The sequence below is a fragment of the Hesperophylax consimilis genome, chromosome 7 (genome assembly GCF_061612785.1).
Source record: "Hesperophylax consimilis isolate HC1 chromosome 7, BYU_Hcon_1.0, whole genome shotgun sequence".
Taxonomy (NCBI): domain Eukaryota; kingdom Metazoa; phylum Arthropoda; class Insecta; order Trichoptera; family Limnephilidae; genus Hesperophylax; species Hesperophylax consimilis.
Window position 1 is genome coordinate 31,111,050 of NC_142842.1, and position 23,132 is coordinate 31,134,181.

A 23,132-nucleotide genomic window follows, 5' to 3' on the forward strand; every position below is an offset into this window, starting at 1 on the left:
CATAAACCTAATGGGAGTTTTACACGACGCTTTTTTTCATCTAGTTTCTACACGAGTCAAATTTCCATATGATTTGGTCATTTTGAAAACAACAAATATCTTATAATATGGACCACTCATATAATAATACATTTTTTATGTTTTTTTCGAAATTACCAATTCACGTAGATTCGTGATGAAAAAAGTACGTGTTTTATTTTGGTGGCGATTTTCGTACAGTTTAAGAGGGCGGACATTATTTGACATCATCCGTCATTCTTTTACGTAGGTAACTATAGTATGTGAAAATGTTGCATGTTTATTTAGTTTTACACTTAAAACAGACTCTTTATCGTGTTTGTCGTTGATTGTGAATGTGTATTAATGTTCGGTAATATGAATTTCGCGTGTATTTATGATGATTTGTTGACGGCAAAGTCAAATAACAGATATGCTTCATGTGATCTAGGGTTATATTGCGGGATTTAAAAAAATCAGAATAGTGAAATATTCATGAGGTTTTCTCCTACAACGAAATTTAATGTTATTTACAAAGAATCATAAAATATTAATTAAAAAACGCTGAGAACAGAAATTTTAGAATTTATGGAAAATACTGAAGATAATATTATGGTACGTATATATTTGCGTACCGATACGCGAGCTTAGCCACAAATTACGGTAAAGGAACGAAGCAACTGCAAGCGGCGTTTCGCGCCATTTAAGATTGCTTCGTTCCTTTCCCGTAAGTTGAGGTTAAACTCGGCAGTTCGGCTCGCGTATGTATACGTTGCATTATAAGCCGTCAGAATTTTGATATTTGCAGCTGGCCTATAAACGTGTGATAGATGGTACACACAATAATTGACGCAGCAGTACTGCAGAACGGCCATTAGAATTATGAATACACTTATTGTACTGAATTGTGTCGGGTCACAACACTTAAGTCACGAGGCACCATTTTACACTTTTTATCCAATAAATTATTATATTTTTGCTTATAATAATTTATTATCCTTTGTGCTATGCATAAAAACCTTGTCTTATAAACATTGGTTTATCATTAAAAAAATAATAACTTTTTATTCAAGTTCACTATGAAAGATCAGAATTTCGTCGTTTTTAGAGATATCAAAAAACTAATTTTACTGTCGTTATTAACTATTTAAATACAATACATTTGCATAAAAAAATACAACCTCAATCAGAATAACTATCTCAAAAAAATAAATAAATTCCCGATCAAGTACATGTCTAGTCGGGACTCCTGCTAGCGTTTTTATTAAGGCGATGCACTACGTCGTGTAATATTTTGAATCGAGCCGCTATCAATAACACACCTTACGTAGATGGCGATAAGGCTTAAATTTCCGCTTCACACCATCCACCTCTTTTGATTTGTGGAAGAAAAAAACATGGCCAAAAAGTGCCTTTTATTTTATTTTGTGGATTTTCAGGCACAAACATTTAAATGTTTTTCGATCATTTTATAAGTGACTTAATTTGCCACATTATACAATAAAACCATAACCGAAAATGGCTTCGTGAGTAGGAGATTTTGAACTTTAAAGCAGTTTTCATAGGCCTACACATTATTTTTTTCTGGGCTTATAAAAAGACTTATCTAAAAAATACTCGATTATTTCAAAGGCCAAGATGTATTCTACTCGCAGTATTTAATTAAAGCATCTGAAACCTTTCTAGGCGACCAAATTCTCAAACCAAAAACACATGATTTTAAATTACTACGTAGTGTATCGCCTTGATTTGAAACATTCAGAGTCCAACTTTTCACATCTTTCATTTGACATTACTTTCCTATTATTTTTCTCGTACGTGTCACATCTATTAGGCATTCAATATTTCGCATGAATAACAAGTCATTCTGCACAGAAAAGGGGTGGTGAATTGGCTGGTCGCCTGTTTAAAACCCTAATAATACTGGTATTGGATTTTATATCAAAGTTATATGACAAGTTTCTCAATGGAAATCGTAAAATCACTAATGCGACAACGAGACAGCAAGGCTTATTTTATATTGGCCCTTATCCCCTTTCGCGTCCATGTCGAAAAGAGTACAACCCTTTCCCCACCCCTGAACACATCAAATATTCTGTGGGATTGGACAGATTGTCATATTTTATGGATTCGCATGTTCATTTATAACAGGGAGAGGAGAACTTTTGTTGGTATTACCCCAACATACATTCGCGTTGAAAGGACGTGTTTTATTTAACTGTATTTGTATTATTATAATATTTATCATAATTTTAAATAATTGATGTAATGAGAAATGATGTTTATAAATAATGAGAAATAATAATGCACGCAATCTGCGTACATCGGTTAACAATTGGCATCTGGACTTAAAGAGAGTTGAGAGCGAACATATGCTAACTTACATATGTTTTAGTACGTTCATACCATTATCCATTAAATAAAAACTATAGCAGACTTAAGGTCATGCGATGACCAGTTTTTTTTTATATAGTGTCCTCTGCGTGCAGTTTTATCTTTTATAAGCATAAACTTTTTAATATAAGTGTGTTTGTCGGAAGTGACTTGCCAGGTAAGTATGTTTTGGTATCTTTTCTAAATTACAAATGTAGATACTAGGAAATAAATTGTACAGCGCCCTTGAGGTGATTTTTCACAAAAACGGCACTCTACAAATTATCCAATTATTGTTATTAATAATATTTTTACCTAACAACTTAACTCTTATATTGTAAACATGAAAGTAATTACTCCAATGATATGAATAATTGTTATGTATTTGTGTTACATTACCTACTTCATATGAACTAAACCTATCAATTTGATTGTCCTGAAAGGGGAAACCTTCCCATTTAGTAGCTAATAAATAAATAAAAATGAAACCATTAAAAAAATAGTTAATTACCCCATAATGGGAAAGTGGGAAAAATCTGGTAAATTACTGTTAAAAAATTGCATATTTATGCTAAACAATATTGTTTTTAAATCCACAGTCACAGAAAAACAAAAGATATATTAGCATTATAATTCATTTGCATGGAGAATACAATCACACTGGGGACATATTAATAATTGAAATCGTTGAAAATAAGAGGGTTTACGCCATTTATATCTGTTTATGTTGCCAAAAGAATTTTGTATTCATTCCTTTGTCTTAATCTTCTTCCCTTTGTCTTATTCGGATCTGAGATGATCGCTTCGGTAAGGCGCCTCTAGGCGATGCTGCTTCAGCGGCATCCATCCTTTGCAAGTACAGCCTCACTTCATATGGCCTCTGGAATTTTTATTTCATTTTGGGTAGCACAATTTACCCCTGCTGTAGTCCCATGAGTTCTGCTCTACGCAGTCTACAACCTACAGCGCTTTCTAGAAATAGAATTCTAAGAAAAGACCACCAATCTGTCGGCATGTGCTTCCTCTACACCCCTTTCTACATTCTACCTATAGAATTCTTGGAAAAAAAAAAAAACAATATTACGATGCTAGGTACATTTAACAATGTACAAAAAGCGGTATTTAAACAGAGAGTTAAATACCTTGTATTCTATTTGACATTATGGAGGCGTATTTAATTACATACTGAAAGGGCACAAGTTGTGGATCAAATAAAACACTGTGTGTCTTCACAGGGGATTTTATTAGCTTCTTGGTTTCACAAAGATTATTTACTTTATTTTAGAATAAAGTAAATAATCTTTGTGATATCAGAGACATCAATATTCTAATTAACGTGGGGAAGCGTCCAAGATGGCCGCCACAAGCATTATAGACATTTATGTGACTTCCAGCTACACCATTAAGGGGATGACAGATTACGCTATAAGTTCAAAATGCTTTATATACCTAACTCCATATTGCTCGCCTTACAATCCCATCGAGACCTGTCACATCTAAAAAGATGATGTGTTATAAGTGTGGGCGTGGCAACAATATTCGCTGTGATATGCTGGCCAGGCTATATTTGAAAATTGTGCGATCCCCTCTCCTAGCTACTGCAGGGGAAGGGGTTAGAACAACTTACGCAGCGCTGTAATTACGTGGCTGGCATCTGTCAAAGTGACAGACCCCATACAAAGAAATGATATTCCGCGGCAGCTCCCCAATTGATCTGACCCCCTCTCCCGAGTAAGATTATAGCATAGTGTGTCACCCCAACACGTAAATGCCACGCCCAAATTATGCGCGCATAATATAGCGTAATGTGTCCTGTATATACAGCGCGCTCCTAGAGTTCGAGGCATAACCCAATCAACTAAAAAAAATGCAAAGCAGTCAAAAAAGCAAACGAAATAAATTGAGATCGTAATAATATTTTGGGCTTTTGCATTAATGTTCAACTATTGCTTGATACTTGATCACACTAGTCTAGAAAACGCACGCTTTGAGGTGTCAGGACGGCTATTGGTATCGAGTATAGATACGTTTTTTTTCTTCTTCTCTTACGCATTCCCTCAATCTACTCCTAGATTATCAATTCAGTAAATCAACAAAAGCGGCTGGACTCATATCAGTCACGTAAAATTATTAACGCAATTTCTTCTCCTACTCATTCCATAAATCTTCCGCTGGATTATACATTAGTAATTAAAATTAAGTGTCAGGTGTAAATTGAGTAATCTTGATTCCGTCGTTCCTTAAAAGACCAAGGAACAGGTGTTTTTTTTCTTTTTATCATATCTAGTACAATTTCACAGTAGTTATTGTTAAATGTATAAGATAATTATTTGTCCCGTGGTTGTCGCCATTCCTTGACAAATAAACAAAGATGGGAAACGTTACGCCGAGTTAAGGCAGTAAACTGTAAGAGGGTTACGTTAAAGTTTAACGGTGCATCGTCGTGACTGCCTGAAGAGGATTTGAACAATAAGTGGACAGAATCATAGAACGGCGGTTATTCGACATAATGCCGGATGATCTTTTAAAACAATGGGGTAAAAGTGCCGGCACGAATGTATGCCAAGCGTGACTGTGAGCACCGGAGCGCTGCGAAGTACAGAGGTGACAATATCGCGATAAGCAAATACTCATAATAACTATACTGAAGAAAAAATAACAAAAGAAAAACCATACTCATAAAAGGAGGCATTTTGCAATGCTAGGGAAAATGCTAACGTTTATACCAAGATGATAAAAATGTTCGTATGTACACGGCCCACCCTTATGTACATTTTCTGTTCACCGAGAGAGAATCGATGTTTCAAATATTCTAATAAATACATCTTATTCGTTAATTCTGTATTGATTGTAGGCAATCTCTTATGGGAAACGGAGCAGAAGACGTATGGATATGTTATTGCCGTTATTACTCATAGACGTAGGAATTTATAGATCCATGTTAATAGTTACTACTAGAGAAAATTCCCTAGTCCAATTATATAAATACCAAAAGTTAAATTGTCATTAATTTATCGATAACGACATAATTTAAATGTACAATCAATCACTACCGTAAATTATTTTATGATATCTGTGTAGGTTTTATAAATATTGTAGGTGTAATCGTATACATTGAGTTGGTACAATGGTCACAAATCGCGATCGAAACGAGATTAATTATTTAGATAGCGAATTTTGACCGACTTTGCCCACCTGCAACAAAAAGTTGTGTAATCTAATAATAAACATTCCTAACAATGCTAGAGCGTTTAGCATTTAAAATATACTAAAAACCCGGTTATTTATTGAGTACACAGTTTTTTGGTGTATTCAATAAATCAACGACGAGAGAGCCAACGAAATGCGCTCTGTCTCCCTTGCATTTGATACTGAATTTGTACTTGGAAAGCGAATTTCTGAATTTTAAATTTAAGCCATGAAATACCAGACGAAAAACACGTTCACATTGCATTTATTGTGCTTTTCTTGATGGTGCTAAAGGTAAAGCGTAAAGGGGTAAAGCTGACTGTGATTCGTCAATAAATCAATCTGACAGTATATAGGCATCTCGCATTGTAAAGTCATTGATGTACGGAGCGTTGAAGATATTTGGAGAGCTACCAGAAGAAATAAAATCAGAGAAAACATAAAAACATTTAAAATTAAATTAATAAAATATTTGATTGATTCATTTTAAATGTGTTACCATAATTATATGTATATAAGGATTGTATTAGGACATAGATAACTATGTACCTACTTAAAATAACACAATAAACAATTATAATATCACCATTTAGTTCTTAAAAGTAAAATCTGCTTTTGAATGAATAGACATTTTTACATGGGAGCGCAAATTACTCGCCACGTTATGAACAAATTTGCGAAGTCCAAATTCGGCAAAAAAAATTTCTTCTATTTTCAGAGTCGAATATTTTGTTTACGTATTTAGTTAAGACACTTTTATAAGTGTTCATAATTTACTTCCCAGTAACAAAGATGCGCACACTTGAGAATCGCTACATTCGACCAATGTTGGCTCGATGTGATACTATATGTTTCTACAACTGATTCATATTATACGACGTGAATAAGCTTAAAATGATGCTTACACATGGAATGTAATACGACAATTGGGTTTATTCTCTTTTTCACATCTATTTTTACAAGTTTTCATATCACAAGCCACTATTTTGCCGTGTTATTTCATAAAATGCCTCGACCATAGCTCGACGCTAGTTCGAACAAGAATGATGACGTCACATTCTCAAGATTCACGGGAAGCCTTACGCGAGCCCAGCCGGCTCCAATGGAACCGGTATGGGGAGTGGGGAATAATATGCTTTTAATCACTTAGGGCAGGTCTACTAATATTCATATGTCTATGGTGCTTCCAGACGACGCTATGTGCATCAAACGTTTTTGGAGCGTGGCCTATATCACCACATCGCTTGCCATACAATCCCATATAGACATATATATACTGCCGCGGTAACTAAACACACACTATAATATAACACCAGACAGATGATGTGTTATAAGTTATAAGTGTGGGCGTCGCCTAGACGACATGGTGCGATTTGCCAGTCAGGCGATATTTGAAAATGATCATCAATTTGGTGGCTACAGTGGACACGCGGCTTTCAGCTGTCAAGATGACAGATCCAGTTGAAAAGAAATGATATTCCATGCTCTCCCACCCCTCCTAGCACATGCTAAGGTGGGTGGAGAGGAAGATTATAGCATCGTACGACAGTACAACATATAATCTGTATAGGCCACGCCCAAAAAATGCTTGATGCGTATAGCGTACTCCGACACAGGCATTATTATTTGCATAGAGGTATTATGTCGATTGTATTTTGCAGTACTGATTGAAGAATATCTCGACATTCAGTCAACGTTTCAATAAAACTTGCAGTTTCCATCACCAGGTCATATTTGCAGTGCCCTGCACTGGCCCAATTACAGGCGGCGTATTAACACTTCTTGGCACCCGGCGATGATGGGTATTTGCATTGACTCGCATTATCGTTTACGGAGAGCGAATCGGAATTAAAGATGCACAACTATAAAAACATCCAACCATCAATAGGCTACGCATCTGCCTGATGATTTGAAACGTTGGCTTACTAAGGAAAAGGAAGGGCAAAACAACACGATACAATAACATACATTATAGATACAAAGGAGCAGGAATTTTATAACGCGTCTTAACTCAGGAATCAAATTCAAACATGTATTTTATTTTGAGACCTACAAATTAATAAGATAAGATTCGTGGGAAACCCACTGATGAAAAATTAACATAAAAAACAATGGATGGAATACTAAATACATAACAGCGATAAAACAATGCATTGTTACCCAGTTAATTGCGTGCCTTCCTTCATGACAGATATTTATTGTTTATGACGATTGCTGAGTTTTAATAATAGACATTGCTTATAAAAAAAAGATAAGATAGTTCCCTTACGTGTGTTGTACGTTCCATGACGATGTATCGCGGTGTGCGGAAACGCGTGGTTTAAGCAGGAAACTTGACTCTCAGAGAGTTGCGGTTTCATGGAAGTAGGAAGATAATGCTAAAACGTATATGTATTTAAAGACGGAATTTTTTTTATTGAATTAAAAATAATTAAAACCTGCCTAGAGCCTTTGGCATGAGAGCCGACTGAAATAAGAAGTTAAAACATAGACATTCAAATAGATGAGCCAATCCAGCCACTTTTAGAAATGTGCTTTAATTTACCAGCTTGACTAATTTTTATTTCGCTACGCTGGGCGGTTCGTTAAAAAACGAACTTTCAGATTCCGTGTGGAGAAGTCCCTGCGCCGCAAACCTTTGCCTTACTTTAGCGAACTTAATTCTGCGCATGGTCTGGTTATTTCAATGTAAGCTCTTCGGTGGTCAGTGTACGACTGATGTCATAGTTTATTCAAAGCATTCTCGAACCCTCCTGGTGACAGAAAAATGGTCACATGGTTTGCCTCCAGATCGTCGAAGTGTTACCCAGATTTCATGTTAGGGCAAGTCTAATAATTTTTACTTCTTCAAATTTTGCAAATTCACTTTGTGGCACCATTTTATTAATAAAATAATTAAAACACTTTGTTTTTACCACGATAATCTTTATTTTTTATATAAAGTCAACATGTTTCGAGAACGATGTTCTCTTCATCAGGACAATTAATGTACTAAAAACTAAATTGTCAAGTATATAGAGACAGGTGTGGGTAGAAAAGGAAGTAGTGTGGGGGGGGGTTGAGGGGAGGGGTGAGAGGTGGAAAGGGGAGGTGCTTAGAAGATCAAAGACAAAAAATTACAATGGAAATATGTTTAAGACAGGGTTATTCACAAAATTAGTTTGATTATTATTAATATTTAAATTTCTATTGACATTTTTCCTAATTTCTAATATTTCTAAAAGGTCTAACTGGAAACCACTAACATTAGTGTGTAAAATTTTAAAACCAGTATTTATGTCAAATGAATGGTTGAATTCAATTAGATGGTTAGCAAATTCCGAATAATTATTGCTATTTAGACATCTCAAATGTTCCTTAATCCTTGTTTCAAAATTTCTGCAAGTTTTACCTATGTAAAAATGGTTACAATCATTGCAATTCAATTGGTAAACTCTGGATTTTTTCATTTTTAAGTCTTTGTCCTTGTTATTTAGAATATAATTTTTCAATTTATTATTAGTACTTCCCACACTACTTCATTTTTTACCCACGCCTGTCTCTATATACTTGACAATTTAGTTTTTAGTACATTAATTGTCCTGATGAAGAGAACATCGTTCTCGAAACATGTTGACTTTATATAAAAAATAAAGATTATCGTGGTAAAAACAAGTGTTTTAATTATTTTATTAATAATTTTTAATTAGATATCTATATGCTATACAGGGTGTATCGGCACTAACCCGACAAACTTTAACCAGCTATTCCTTAGCACATTTGGAGTAAAAAATGTTATGGGCACTTTGCTGTCCGGTAGCATTTTTTTTTCAATTAAAAACAAAAAAATTTAAAATTTCCACACTACATCACTGTCATTGGCATTGCGTTTCGTGTTAAACAGCTGTTATAAGCAAGTATGTCAAAAAGCGTCTTCGCTCTTTCGCACACACTAAATAATAATAGTTAAAAATGAGACGAATGGTGCCGTGCTATTTCGTTGTGACTATAAACGTGCGCCAATATAGGTACACACGTGCATTATTCAACGGAATTCGAATAAAATATTTGCCAGATGGGTTTTCAAACTTTGTCAAAGGATAAAACAGTGGTGACATGTGGTGAAAATATGAATAATAATTTTTTTATTAAAAAAAAACGTTACCGGACAGCAAAGTGCACATAAGATTTTTTACTCCAAATATGCTAAGGAATAGCTGGTTAAAGTTTGTCGGGTACGTGCCGATACACCCTGTATACATATACGTATTTAAAGACAGAAAGTCATATTTCATCATCATTATTCAAAATTCGAATTGATTGCGTCAAGAATTCAGACATAATTTGAATTCGGTTTCTTTCAATTCAAATTACTGGATGATGTTCAAGAAAAAAACATTAACGAAAAATGTCGGTAATAAAGTAATAAAGAATAGCTGTTGTAAATATATTTTCGTGAATATTGTTTCTACAACATTCTGCAGCAATTGTTATTGTTCTGATGTCCTCTTTACATAAATTTTGAGCTTCACAAATACTGCAAATTTAAAAGTCAATAATAACTACCAGCTAAGATGTATTACTAAACTTGCAACTAGCTTTTACAACTAGTGACTTAAAACTAATATAATATGTTCATATTTATGACCAAGTGGGTCTTAGTACATAATACTCCTATTCCTGTAAATAATTTCAGCAATTTACAGTTCAATGCATCCAGCACGCTATAATAAATAATTGATAATGCACGAATAACAAGGAACTTGCATTCGAGAGAGATTGTGCCACTGTGGCCGAGTTTTCTATGAACAATGCATCATTTTGAAACCAATCAAGAATGATTGTTCTCCAGATAATATTTATTCATTCAAATAATCTAAAGAGTAAGGAAGTTTTACAGGAGCAAACGAACCGAGTCGATATTCTCAGATTGAAAACAGTTCTGTAGATTGGATCACTTATTCCGCCACCCCATATTCCTTTACGGTTCACTGTATCCAGCATTCAATACAACATAATGCTAGTACTGTCCGCCAAAGAAGTGAAGACTTCAGAGCAGCGATTCTATTCCGGAATGTCGCGGCATTCAAGAAAAAAAATACATGTTTCATGTCAGAGAGGTGGATGGATTTCAGTCACGCAACCATCGATGCCTGCAACATTATCAATTTATCATAGAAATTTGCAACTTTTTCGCCTCGAAACGTTATTTCCATCATGAGCCTTACAGCTCTGAAATATCCATTTCACTGTAAAAAAAAGAAGACTACCTGTATATGTTTGTTCCGTACTTTTAAAAACTTCAATAAGAAAAAACAACGTTTAAACTCTAGGTAAGCCTGAAAGAAAAACTAGTGTAATTATCTTATCATAATATCTACCCACCTGATTTTAGAAAAAATCTATTTTAAGTTTTGGAAATAGAAGGTTCACATTGCCGTGAACCCAACCCTCTAGTCAATAGTTGAGTTATGTTATTGAATTATTTTTTAAGTTTTCTTTATTGAGTAATTTTTTATTTACTGTGATTTGTATTGTGATAATTTTATTTAATAATGTTTCATATATGTATAATATATTATTTATAACAGTTCATCACAATTTTTGGTTTTATCGACAACCACACAAGGAACACGCCCGTGTTGACGCGGTCGGCATATAAATACATTTATATATTGCTTTTGTTTTCATGAATAAATGCAAATAGTGGAAGTGTAAATTAACTCACTATCCGACATCCGATCGAGCTGACACTCGGCAGATAGACTCGCTGTTGATGACGAAGCATTTTATCAACTTTTTGTGCCAATCACGCACCCACGCGGTCATGTACGTATTTCTCTGATATTCGATGACATTACATATATACGTAATAAATGTCGGTCTTATCCAATCGAGATTTGACTAGGTAGGTAGAGTTGTCGACTCCAGTTCCTGGGTAAAAATGTTCAAAACTCGGTCAAACCGATTTTTTTTAAGTATTAAAAGACATTTAAAAATAGATGTATTTTAATAAAAAAACTTGTTTTTTTATGGGTTGATTTTTATACAGTGCAACAGAGCATGAAAATGAAGCAATATAAATACATATAAGATAATAACATTCATCAAATTTATTACAGAGGCCAACACATTGTAAGTGCACAGGCTGCCAAGTACAAGACCAGTAATCCGATGCCAACACAACTGCAGACTGCAGCGTGGTTTTCTATGCACAATGCCTCGTTTCAACACAATGCGGTGCACTTTTGACGACCATGCTGTGCCCTTATTGTTATTATTGCCAATTATTCACATGGAACGAACGCTTCCACTAGGGATTGCAATGCCTGTCGGAAAATAATCGACATAACAATATTGTATTCTTACAATGCAAATAGTCCCACGTGTGGGACTCAAATCGTCAACATGATAATGGCCAAAAACAGCCAAAACCATTTCAAGAACTTCAAAAAAAAATTAGTTCGATATTTAAGATTTCCATTAAAGAAATTATTGCATTAAACTTATTACGAAATTGTACCCTGATGATAAATTATTAATTAATTTTTAAAGGGTAAAGAGCCGTAGAACAAATTTCAAACATATTTAATAATAATAATAATTTTTATTCCAGGATTTGGGAGGTTAGTGCAATACCACACGTCCCATATATAAATCATATTTTTTGAACAATAGGTATGAAAAATAAATTAACACAGAGTACAACTATGCAGGGCGTTTTCTTGAGTGAGCTTGGGCCCAGCGCTCAAAACTCGTCCATGTATACACTAAACAGGATGGGGGACATACATCCTCCTTGCCTTACTCCTGACCGCAAATAAATCGGCTGGGAGTATGTACTTGCCCACCGTACAATTTTTTTCTGCTGGGAGTGCCATCTGGATAGTGTGTTTCTATATATGGTAGGTATATTCCTAGCTATTATATATTTGAATGTAAACAAAAGCAGTGCTTTGTATGTAAGCATCTTCATCTTCTATGCAGAATTATATGAAATGAAAGTGATACATTGAAGTGGAGAGTGTTAATTTCCTTTGAAATACTGATAGAATTGTTTTTATAATGGGATCAGTTACGTCTTGAGGTAATACGCCCTAAATCGCTGCCTTTATAATAATTCCTTATTAAATCTACTTTTGATAAGAAATGCGTATTGTATCATGTAAGTAGGTACTTAATATAACAAATGTTATCTTTTATAAGTAGGCCATTTTTAAACGAGGAAAAAGACAACGGCGTTAAACCACAACCACAAATTGAAAAACAAAAAGGTAAGATAATTTTACATTAGAGCTAAAAATTAATAGTAAGAGCAATAAAAAGAACAAACGGTCAAATTATTATGTTGTGGGTGATTATAATTACTTGAAAATATCAGGAAAAAGAAATAAAACCTTTGAATTATAATGTTTAATCGATATTATTGACAAAATAGCGATGCATCAGAATTGCAATCACTATTACTCCATGACACCGCTTATAATAACAGGATGTTTCAGAAGAAATAAAAGATCACGGTCTTAAGGAGTCTACTACACAACTACACATTCCCAAGGCACATTCTACCGGGTGGTTCAGGGGTCAGTCACAATCAGTTATTACGAAAATCACTTCGTAATAGACTGGTAAAATCACTTTTTATTACGCCGTTCTCGTGAAAATTGAATATTTTTACAAATAATAGCCAGGGAGAGCAACTCAATAACAGCGTTGAATATCAGCTCATGGAAAAAATATTACGAAAAGAAGAATGATCACAACACAACCCATCAATGTAACATATCATTGAAGAAGATAATACAAATAAATCTAAACGTAACATGAAACAGAACGACATAGAAACGAATCGAACATGAAAGACATAGAAAAATAAAAAGGTAACAGTCTCAGCTGGGAATCGAGCCCAGGATCTCTGTCAAGAAGTGGAGTTAACTTTTTTTATTTTTCTGTATCTTGTTCTGTTTCATCTTTCGTTTAGATTTGTTAGTATCATCTTCTACTTCAATGATATATTACATTGATGGGTATAACCTTTAAAAGTTATTAAAAGAAAAGTTGTTATAATAAAATTAGATATTCATTTAGACTTTTAGAAAAAGTCAATAGATGTCCCATATAAATAAAAATCTGATATGTTTATCTGAGACCCAATCTAGGTTACAAATAAATTCTGCTTTGCAATCATTAGGGATAGCAGCCAAAAATAGGAAAAAATAGTTGAAGATGGTGTTAATTGTGAATTTTAAATATGAGATCGACAAAAATTCCCAGTTGAGAGAGTTACATTTTTATTTTTCTGTATCTAGCTCTGTTTTATTTATCGTTTAAATTTGTTAGTATTATCTAATTCTCCAACAATATTATATTGGTTTTAATAAATATTTCATTTAATATGGACGGATAACTTTTAAACCGCTGACACCCAAAGATCTGTGGTAGGTACCTACTATTAAAATTAAATAATGTTATGGAGAATTTTATTAAGTGCTTAGCATTGTACTTTGCGTAGATAGATATTAAATACTGCGCGAGTACTGGATTCACAAATGAGTTATTTGACTACGTATCTACCAGGATTAGAAAGGACAATATTTTACCGAATTTTAAAGAATGAATGCGAATGTTGTGGTTTTTCTCGGAAAACTTCTAAATTATTGTAGATGGCTCAAGACTTGAAATTGAAATCGAATAGAGTATGCGAAAATATTGAGATTATCGATGAGATTACCGAAAAATAGGATTATTATTAATTAAAAATCATTATAAATCAAATTAGTATCAATGATGTGGGGAATCACGCATTTGAAAATATAAAATGGTGTGGTATTCTTATTAGCCGTAAAAAACGACAGGTGCACACTTTTGAAGGCGATGGTTTCAATTCTCTGTTTACTTTATGGAATCTGGCCACGGTCTGACCAGGTAGAAGGTACATAGACCAAAGAATACGGTGCACTGCACGCAGACAAAGGAACTTTGCTTGGTACAAGAAACTCTATACTATCGGTGCAGTCTTCCCGTAGGTACTTAAGGTACCCTCTTAAGACACAGTCAGGTGCAAAACTAAACTGAACTCATAGGCATAAGAAACAGGGAAGATGGGCTACATTAATAGTATAAAATTCCTAATATATCGGAACACGTGTTCATGCACTTGCATTTACCCTGATAATAAACAGAAATGCGAACATATTAGGATTTTTATGAAAACGTGTTACATTTTTATGACATCGTAATAATACACTCGTATTTTACTAAAAGTTTATCAGGCAACCTATCAATTCATTCGTTAAGGGCCTGCAATCCCTTTTTAAGCCGGGTTATGAATAATTTGAAGAGATTCTTAAAAAGTTAGCAATATTCAATTTTCTCCGTATAGTCGGCACGCTTCCCTACAATATCTCCATTAATTATATAATTTATGGATAAACCGATAGAAGGGTGTCGTGAGCGTATCTATGTGCCCGAAGTAAGGTCGATAAGGTCAGTATCGAAATTGTTTCTTGAACAGATAATCATTTGCATTGGCCAGCCCGGGGCCTGGAGTTGAAAGGTCTTATGTAAATTTACGAAATCGGTTTTATTTCAAATCGGAATAGATCACACTGCATAACGTTTATGCCCTTTTACCTGACACAAACATCATGTAGGTCAATGCCTTTATGCCAAAAAGGAGTAGTTCCAATAGTTCCAACAATAAGAAATTCATCGTTGTGCAATCTAATCTTTGACAAATTCCCATAGACATATGAATATTAGTAGACCTGCCCTAAGTGATTAAAAGTGTATTATTCCCCACTCCCCATACCGGTTCCATTGGAGCCGGCTGTGCTCGCGTATGGCCTCAAGTGAATTTAGAAAACGTGACGTCATCATTCTTGTGCGAACTATGGTCGAGGCATCATCGGTTCATTTTACGAAATAACACGGCAAAATGGTGGCTTGTGGTATGAAAACTTGTAAAAATAGATGTGAAAAACAGAAGAAACCCAATTGTCGTATTACATTCCATATATAAGCATTATTTTAACTATTTATTTATTTATTTATTGGTAAAGTTAAGAGACAAACAGCTTATACATAAAATACAAATATAAATATATACATGTTAAAAACAGTCAAGCCAAAAAAGTCTCCTATATTAATATTGATTGGAGATGGAGTTTTATTGCATAAAAAAAAAAATATATATATATATATTTTAGGCGAGGAGGGGAGGAATAGGAATTTAGGATGAGGATAGGAGATGCTCTGGATACATTCCATACTATAGTATTAATTTTCGATCGTACGAGTTACTTCTATTCGATATTTGTGAAGTGTATTGCTAAAAATATCTATGTTTTGAAATTTAGTATTATATTGGGCACATATACGTGGAATTGGTGAATTTTTTCTAAAGTTAGTTCTACATGTAGGTAAATGAAACAAATGGGATTGCCGTGTTGATCTTGTTGGAATATGAATATTTATTAAATTCATTAGCTCTGGTGAGTCGAGGCCATTGTTAAGAATTTTAAATAATAAAATTTGGTCAAAAACCAAACGTCGTGTATGAAGTGAGTTGAATTTGTGGTAATTAATAGAATCGGCGTAATTTGAGAAATGTAAGTTTTGTTTATAATTAATGTGTTTAAATTTTTTTTTTGAATTCTTTCGATTCTTTCAATGTGGGCTTGGTAAAAAGGAGTCCAGATCGGTGTGTAGTGTTCTAGGTGGGGACGGATGAACGCTGTGTAAAGGGAATATAGAGTCTTAAGGTTGCGGAAAGGTTTCGTTAAACGTATTATAAATCCTAGCATTTTGTTGGCTTTGTTGATGATTGCATCAGTGTGTTGAATGAAGTTTAATTTCACATCAAGTATTACCCCAAGGTCTCTGATAGAATCTACTTCTTTGATTTGTGTCCCGTTTAATGTATAATCAAAGGAAATTTTATTTTTGTTACGTGTAAATGATAATTTATTGCACTTTGAGGTATTTACTACAAGTTTATTTGATTCACAGTAGTTAAAAAGACGATTGAGATCCTCTTGAAGTTTAATGCAATCTTCGATTGATTTGATAACTAGGTAGATTTTTTTATCGTCTGCATATGCTAGGTAATTGAAATGTAAAAAACATTTGTGAATATCATAAATATACACATTAAATAATAATGGCCCTAAATGAGAACCTTGAGGTACACAGGAGGGCACGGAAAAGAAACTGGACTTAGTTCCCGCAACTGATACACATTGAAGTCTGCACCGAAGGTATGAAGTGAGCCACCGAAGTAAATCACCATGGATGCCTATTTGACTTAATTTTTTAATTAAAATGAAATGGTTTACTTTATCGAAGGCCTTAGAGTAATCAGTGTAGATTACATCTACTTGGTTTCTATTGTCCATATTGCTCGTTAAATATTCCGTGAAATTTACCAAATTTGTTAGTACCGATCTTTTTTGTAGAAATCCGTGTTGTTGGTTTTGTATGTTGCGAACAATTGTTGTATAAATTTGATCGTAGACAATTTTTTCAAAGAGTTTACTAAATACAGTTAGAATTGAGATTGGGCGGTAGTTTACAATGTTGCTTTTAGAACCTGTTTTATGAATAGGGATTATAGTTGCTTCTTTAAACTTTATAGGAAATACTTTATTTTAAGCATATTCACATCGTATAATATGGATCAGTTGTAGAAACATATACTATCACATCGAGAGATACGTCTGGACGCGAAACACAAAGCTGGTTGGTTGCTGGGAAGTAAATTATGAACATTTATAAAAGTGTCTTAACTAAATACGTAAACGAAATATTCGACCTATTGTTCGAAAATAGAAGAAATTTATTTTGCCGAATTTGGACTTCGCAAATTTGTTCATAACGTGGCGAGTAATTTGCGCTCCCATGTAAAAATGTCTATTCATTCAAAAGCAGATTTTACTTTTAAGAACTAAATGGTGATATTATAATGCGAGATGCCTATATACTGTCAGATTGATTTATTGACGAATCACAGTCAGCATTACCCCCTTCGTTCTTCAACAGTTGATTTTACCCCTCATCTTTAATTTCTAGTCTATATATTCACATGTCTGTGCAAATTCCCCTATTTTAACATACGGATTGCAATCTTTACAGCACAGGTGTCAGGTGGGAATGCTGTCCTTGTTCTAAGGATATTCAAATGGAAGATGCTTCTAGGAACTTTCGGCACCGATGTATTGTCGGGAAACATGCCAAAAGCGCACTCAACATTTATACATTGTTGAAATTTGTCGCATCAGAACGGGTTTTTTCTACGATTCGTTCTTGAGTTCAACAGCGTGGATGTGGAACGATCTGATGGAATCTGTGTTTACTGCCTCATACAACAAGGGTCTCTCCTTCTTCTCCTCAAAAAGAACCTCCACGCAGCATCATCGGAGATAAAATAGGCCCTGAGGGAAATTGTGTTTGCGACTCGAACGTGAACTTTCAATATTATAACTGATTTCTTTACGAGAGTTCAGTAAGTTTTGCACTTTTCTGTACAACGCCATTGCATTCATTGCACACAGGTAGTCAGTGTTTAGCAGGTGGCTTTCGACTCCAGACAGGCAATTGAATGAAAACAGAACAAAAGTTAAAAAAATCAAAAAGACGGAAATTTGACAGAAGTCTATTTCCTCATATTGCTAATTCAGATGACTAAATTACTCAGGAAACATGTTTAATTATGAAATAGACACCACTCAAAAATTGAAAACTCAAAGTAACATAGGACGACTTTTGAATCGGATATCTGCATAATTCTCGTTACCACTCAGAAATCACTCTAAAATAAAGTGGGAATCTTAACGAAGTAAGTGAAGAAGATGTGAACAAAAATATGCAACGCGTGGCCCCGGTACATTGGACGGACATACGGTCGAATTTGCTCTACCAAAATCTTAACGACGTAAGTGAAGAAGACGTGAACAAAAATATGCAACGCGTGGCCCCGGTACATTGGACGGACGTACGGTCGAATTTGCTCTACCAAAATCATGACGACGTAAGTGAAGAAGACGTGAACAAAAATATGCAACGCGTGGCCCCGGTACATTGGACGGACGTACGGTCGAATTTGCTCTACCAAAATCACGACGAAAGTGAAGAAGGCGTGTACAAAAATATTCATCCCGCGGCCTAGCGTATTTCACGAAGTTAAGGCCGAATTTGCCCTAGCAGGCCTAGAAATTTGATCTTTCCGCGGGGTTTATTTTAATTAATTCTGAAAACGTATTACTAAAATCACAGATGTTTCTAAATGAATACCCATGAATACATCTGTCAATTATATTGTAAAATATATCAGTGTCTATCGATATTATACATAGTATAATATACAACTACTTGAATATTCCTAAATGGAAGTTATATTTTCGTAAACCAGTCAAATCGCTGTATTATTTAATTTATGTTCTTGTAATTTTTAATTTTGTTTCTTGCATATATTATTTTATTTTTATTATTTCTTTCTCATGTTTCAAAACTGTCTGTCGTTAAAATTGTACCACCTACATGTAAAAGCCCTCTGGGCGTTAAATAAATAAATATTCGAACTCGCATTAATATACAATTTTTTGGCTCCACAAACATGTAAACAATTTTTTAAAAACTATATTTCTATACTTTTTCACAAATGATTTTATAAAAAGTAATTTAGTCTCAAAGTTACCCCATTATAGTAGTTGTTTTTCACGGGAAACAACTTGTTTATTATTATTTTCTAATTATTTTAGCAGCATTCTCTTTCATGCAAAGGTGTTTAATTTCTAATATATTAGGTAGGTATTTACGAACAATATTATCTATAAAGAAAAATGAAACTCTCGGCTAAATAATGATACAGAGAAAGTTATGTTTTCAGTGATTAACTGAACAGGTGAAATTTTTAATTTTAATCAATCGCGAATATTCACTAACTGGTTTGGTTAAAACGAGTATTATATTTCAGTGCATTATTCTGCTAAATAAAAACTATGTAAAACACAATGTACAATACATCACAAACAAATGCAGATTTTTTATCGACGATTGTAAGTAATATTAATAAGGCGGAAAGTCTAAAACTTACCACTTACGCTTATTTAATTTTATTGTGAAGTACTTGTGTGATAAATGTACGAATAGGTACTTTGAATAATTACACGATGACAGTATTAACACCTTAATCAGGTAAAGGTGGGTAAAGGCTTTGAATCTCAATGGAACGAACTTGAAATAAAAATATAGGCAGGTACCTACTTGAAGAACGAAATCAATACAATAACTGATTGAAATTAGTACCTACCTAGATATTGAAGGTATCGAATATTGGCATTATTAGTATCTAGTAAGGTAAGTACTGATTTCAACTGAATTTAGAGTATATAATATATTAACTAGGTCGATAGGTACAGGCAATAACAGAGGACACTATTGAAAGTATTACGTATTTCAGTTCCAAAAAGTATTTCGAAGTAGTTTGTAACACTCGCCCGCAGTCCTCTCTTACCCCGCAAATGCTCAAAGATACTGTACCTACAAGTTATACCCTTTAAACTTTATTTATACAGTAAAATTTTATTTGAATTTTTCTTCTTTCTTTATTTGAGCTTCTCTGGGGATGGTACCTACATATATAATTAATATGTATAATATTTATGCAACTATTGGAAACATTCAAAAAACCTCTTTCTGGGTGAACTATACAAGAATAATTTGTTCCCTAAATAATAAATAAAGTTTTATTCAACGATGGGATACAGGTAAATAATATTTCATGTAGGTAAAATACCCGGGAACCATTAATTGGATAACCAACACCTTTGCCACAGGTCACCCCAAGTGGTTCACTGCGTTTGGTGATTTAGCAGGCGTGTCCAAGTTCTCCAGACTGGTTGAGGGAGATCTTGTTACCTCTCCAGCAGGACTCTCTCGACACATCGCCTTGCATCGCAGTGGGAGGGTTAAATTCAAACGTCCGTCACTCCTGGACACACCCTAAGATTCCTACTTACCACTCATAACTACAGAGGAATGTCTTTCCAGACATTCCTCTCCTTAAAAAAACCCTTCACACAGCATCCTCAAAAATCATATAGGAAATTTCCTGAGGGAAATTATTTTTTTCAGGGCCTCCCGTGTGGAGCTAATTAAAAAAAATGCAAAGCATATAGAGGCAAAACATTGAAATCGTGATACCAATCTCCAGCCTAGATTGTTGATATTTTGATGAATATTTAACAAAATATCATTGATACGAAGACAATGCATTTTGCAAACCTAGCAAATAATGTGAACGAAGCAGTGGAAATAAAGAATGATGAGAAAAACTGAAAACAATTAATTTACCTGCTGAAGAATCCAGAGAGGCCCTTCTTCTTCACCTTGACACAATCACTCTTGGAATTGCACTCCCGGGACTCCTGGTTCACACAAGGGTCACTCACACAGCTCCCCGACAGGGAGCACTCCGACAGGCTGGACACGGTGCTGGAGAAGCTTCCCCCATCCGCTCCCCGCTGGTGGCCAGACCTGATCAGAGTACTCCGAGGAGACTCACTGGACAGACTATCACTCTTATCACCATTGCTCAACGAGTAATTACCCTCGTCACTGAAACTACCCTTCTTCGAGTCACACTCGCTGCTCTGCGACACCAGAGACGGTTTCGTCGCGTTCTTCGGAGTCACGAAATGAAGTTGCTTGGTGATCGGGTTGTAGGCCAGCGATATGTTGTCCAGGGCCTGGTTCAACCTCATCGTTCCCTGGGCGCAACCCCCGTTGTTACTCATGTCTAAGCAGCCTCTGGTATTTTTGTTCTTCGGTTCGTTCACAGGCGTCTTGTCGTTTTGACAGGTGTCATCTTTACTTTCAGATGCTTCCAAGTCAAAGCCGTTGTTTATGTGTATGTTCACTGATTCTTGCTGTGATTTCGTGTCACAAATTGATTCCTTCGTCTTGTCGAATCTCTCGGGCCATGTCTTGTAGTTGTTCAAGTGCTGCTTGTCATCCTTAATGTCATCCAGACTACCTTTACGCGCGACAGAAACGGAATCGAATTCGTCAAATTCTTTCGAATTCTGAGTGCCATTACAATGATTCATTTGCGATTTTTCACCGAATAGAACTTTTTTGTAGTACGGATTCCGAGAACTGGCACCATTCAAAGGATTTTTCAAAATGTTGAAACTTTTGACTAGCTGAGAGTTACAAGTCAAAATATTATTGTATTCGAGATAATTTTCATCGCGCCCTTGACATCCCGCGATTTCATTTATATCTTCGTCACACTTGGATTCACTACGTACACACGAACTTGCCTCTAAATTCTTCATAATTTGTCTTAAGGAAACGCATTTCTAAATATTTTAAGTTAGAACTTTTAATTGTTTTTTAACGAAAGCGGACAGCGAAGAACGCAACACCCCCATCCGAACCATTGCACACTATTTACTAGCCTGAAGCTAGTTGCAGGTTGCGACAGACAAAAATACAATAATAACAAAGTTTAGTGCCGCATTCACCATCATTCGCTGTTATGTTCACGGCGCTCCAATATCGCCAAGTTGCGCAACATGCCGCATTCGAGAAGATGGCCATTTGGCGGTAGATTCAAGTAAGTGCAAACCATGTGATTATCTTTTTTTCATTATTATCAATATAGATTACTAATGCGATAAATTTGTGCAAGATGGAAGCACTCGTGTTCGACTCACTTATTTATACTTTATAATATTTACTACACGAATCATTATTAATTATCAATGTTTATCAATATTTCAAATGATGATGTTAAATTTTTTTTTGAATCAATGTGAGATTTATCTATTATTATTAATATAAATAGAGGCAAATGACTGAGTTAACAGTTTCATAAATTAATTTGATCATAAAATGAAACGAGTAAGCAAATAAATCTGAATGTTTTGCATACACTACGACACTAGACACTGAAACTGACTGAATATGTACACCACTGAACAGTGTAAAGACCGGTCAGGACACTGGTGTCATTTTTGCGTTTTTCGCTGTGTGTATTGGTGATCGAGTTTTGAAAAGCAAGATACTTTTAGTTAGACTCGGTAGACAATGTTGCATCTGTAGAGTAAAGATGACACTAAAATTGTAATTGCATACACATGTGGAAATTCTTCCAGAGTTCTGTAAAATCCTGAGTTTTTTTAATAAGAATAAAAAACGAAGGCAATTGAAAATTTCACAGTAGTATTTTAAACTAGGTAGGTACTGCAACAATACAGAGGGAAATACATTACACATGCAATTGACGATGCAATTAAATGATGACTTACAGAAACAAAATTTACATGGACAAGGGTTGACAATTATATTTGCAAGTGGGAATTTTTTGAAAGACTAAAATTTATTATACCAATTGTAAAACCCAATGAAAAAGGAAGTTATTTGTTTAAATCGTTGTTCGACAAAGAGTCGCCACTAAAAATGAATATATTTATATTGCCAATCGACTTCTTAATTCGTTAATTAGAAGTTGATTAAAAACCCCATGTTTCTCTCTCCTTTTTATCCAGTCCTCGATCCAAAGCTCTCTATTTTTACATCAATGTCGTTTA

General features: G+C 34.6%; 1 protein-coding gene across 1 annotated transcript in view; it reads right to left on the bottom strand.

Moving 5' to 3' along the window:
- The window catches only part of LOC149422630 (TBC1 domain family member 12-like), a 141,919-nt gene extending 119,933 nt beyond the window's left edge, over nucleotides 1-21,986 (bottom strand). Inside the window, exon 1 of the mRNA XM_089633424.1 lies at nucleotides 20,890-21,986. Coding sequence (XP_089489550.1) covers nucleotides 20,890-21,875 — 986 coding nt within the window. The 5' untranslated portion in view covers nucleotides 21,876-21,986. The remainder of the gene's footprint in view (nucleotides 1-20,889) is intronic.
- Nucleotides 21,987-23,132: the final 1,146 nt, after the last annotated feature.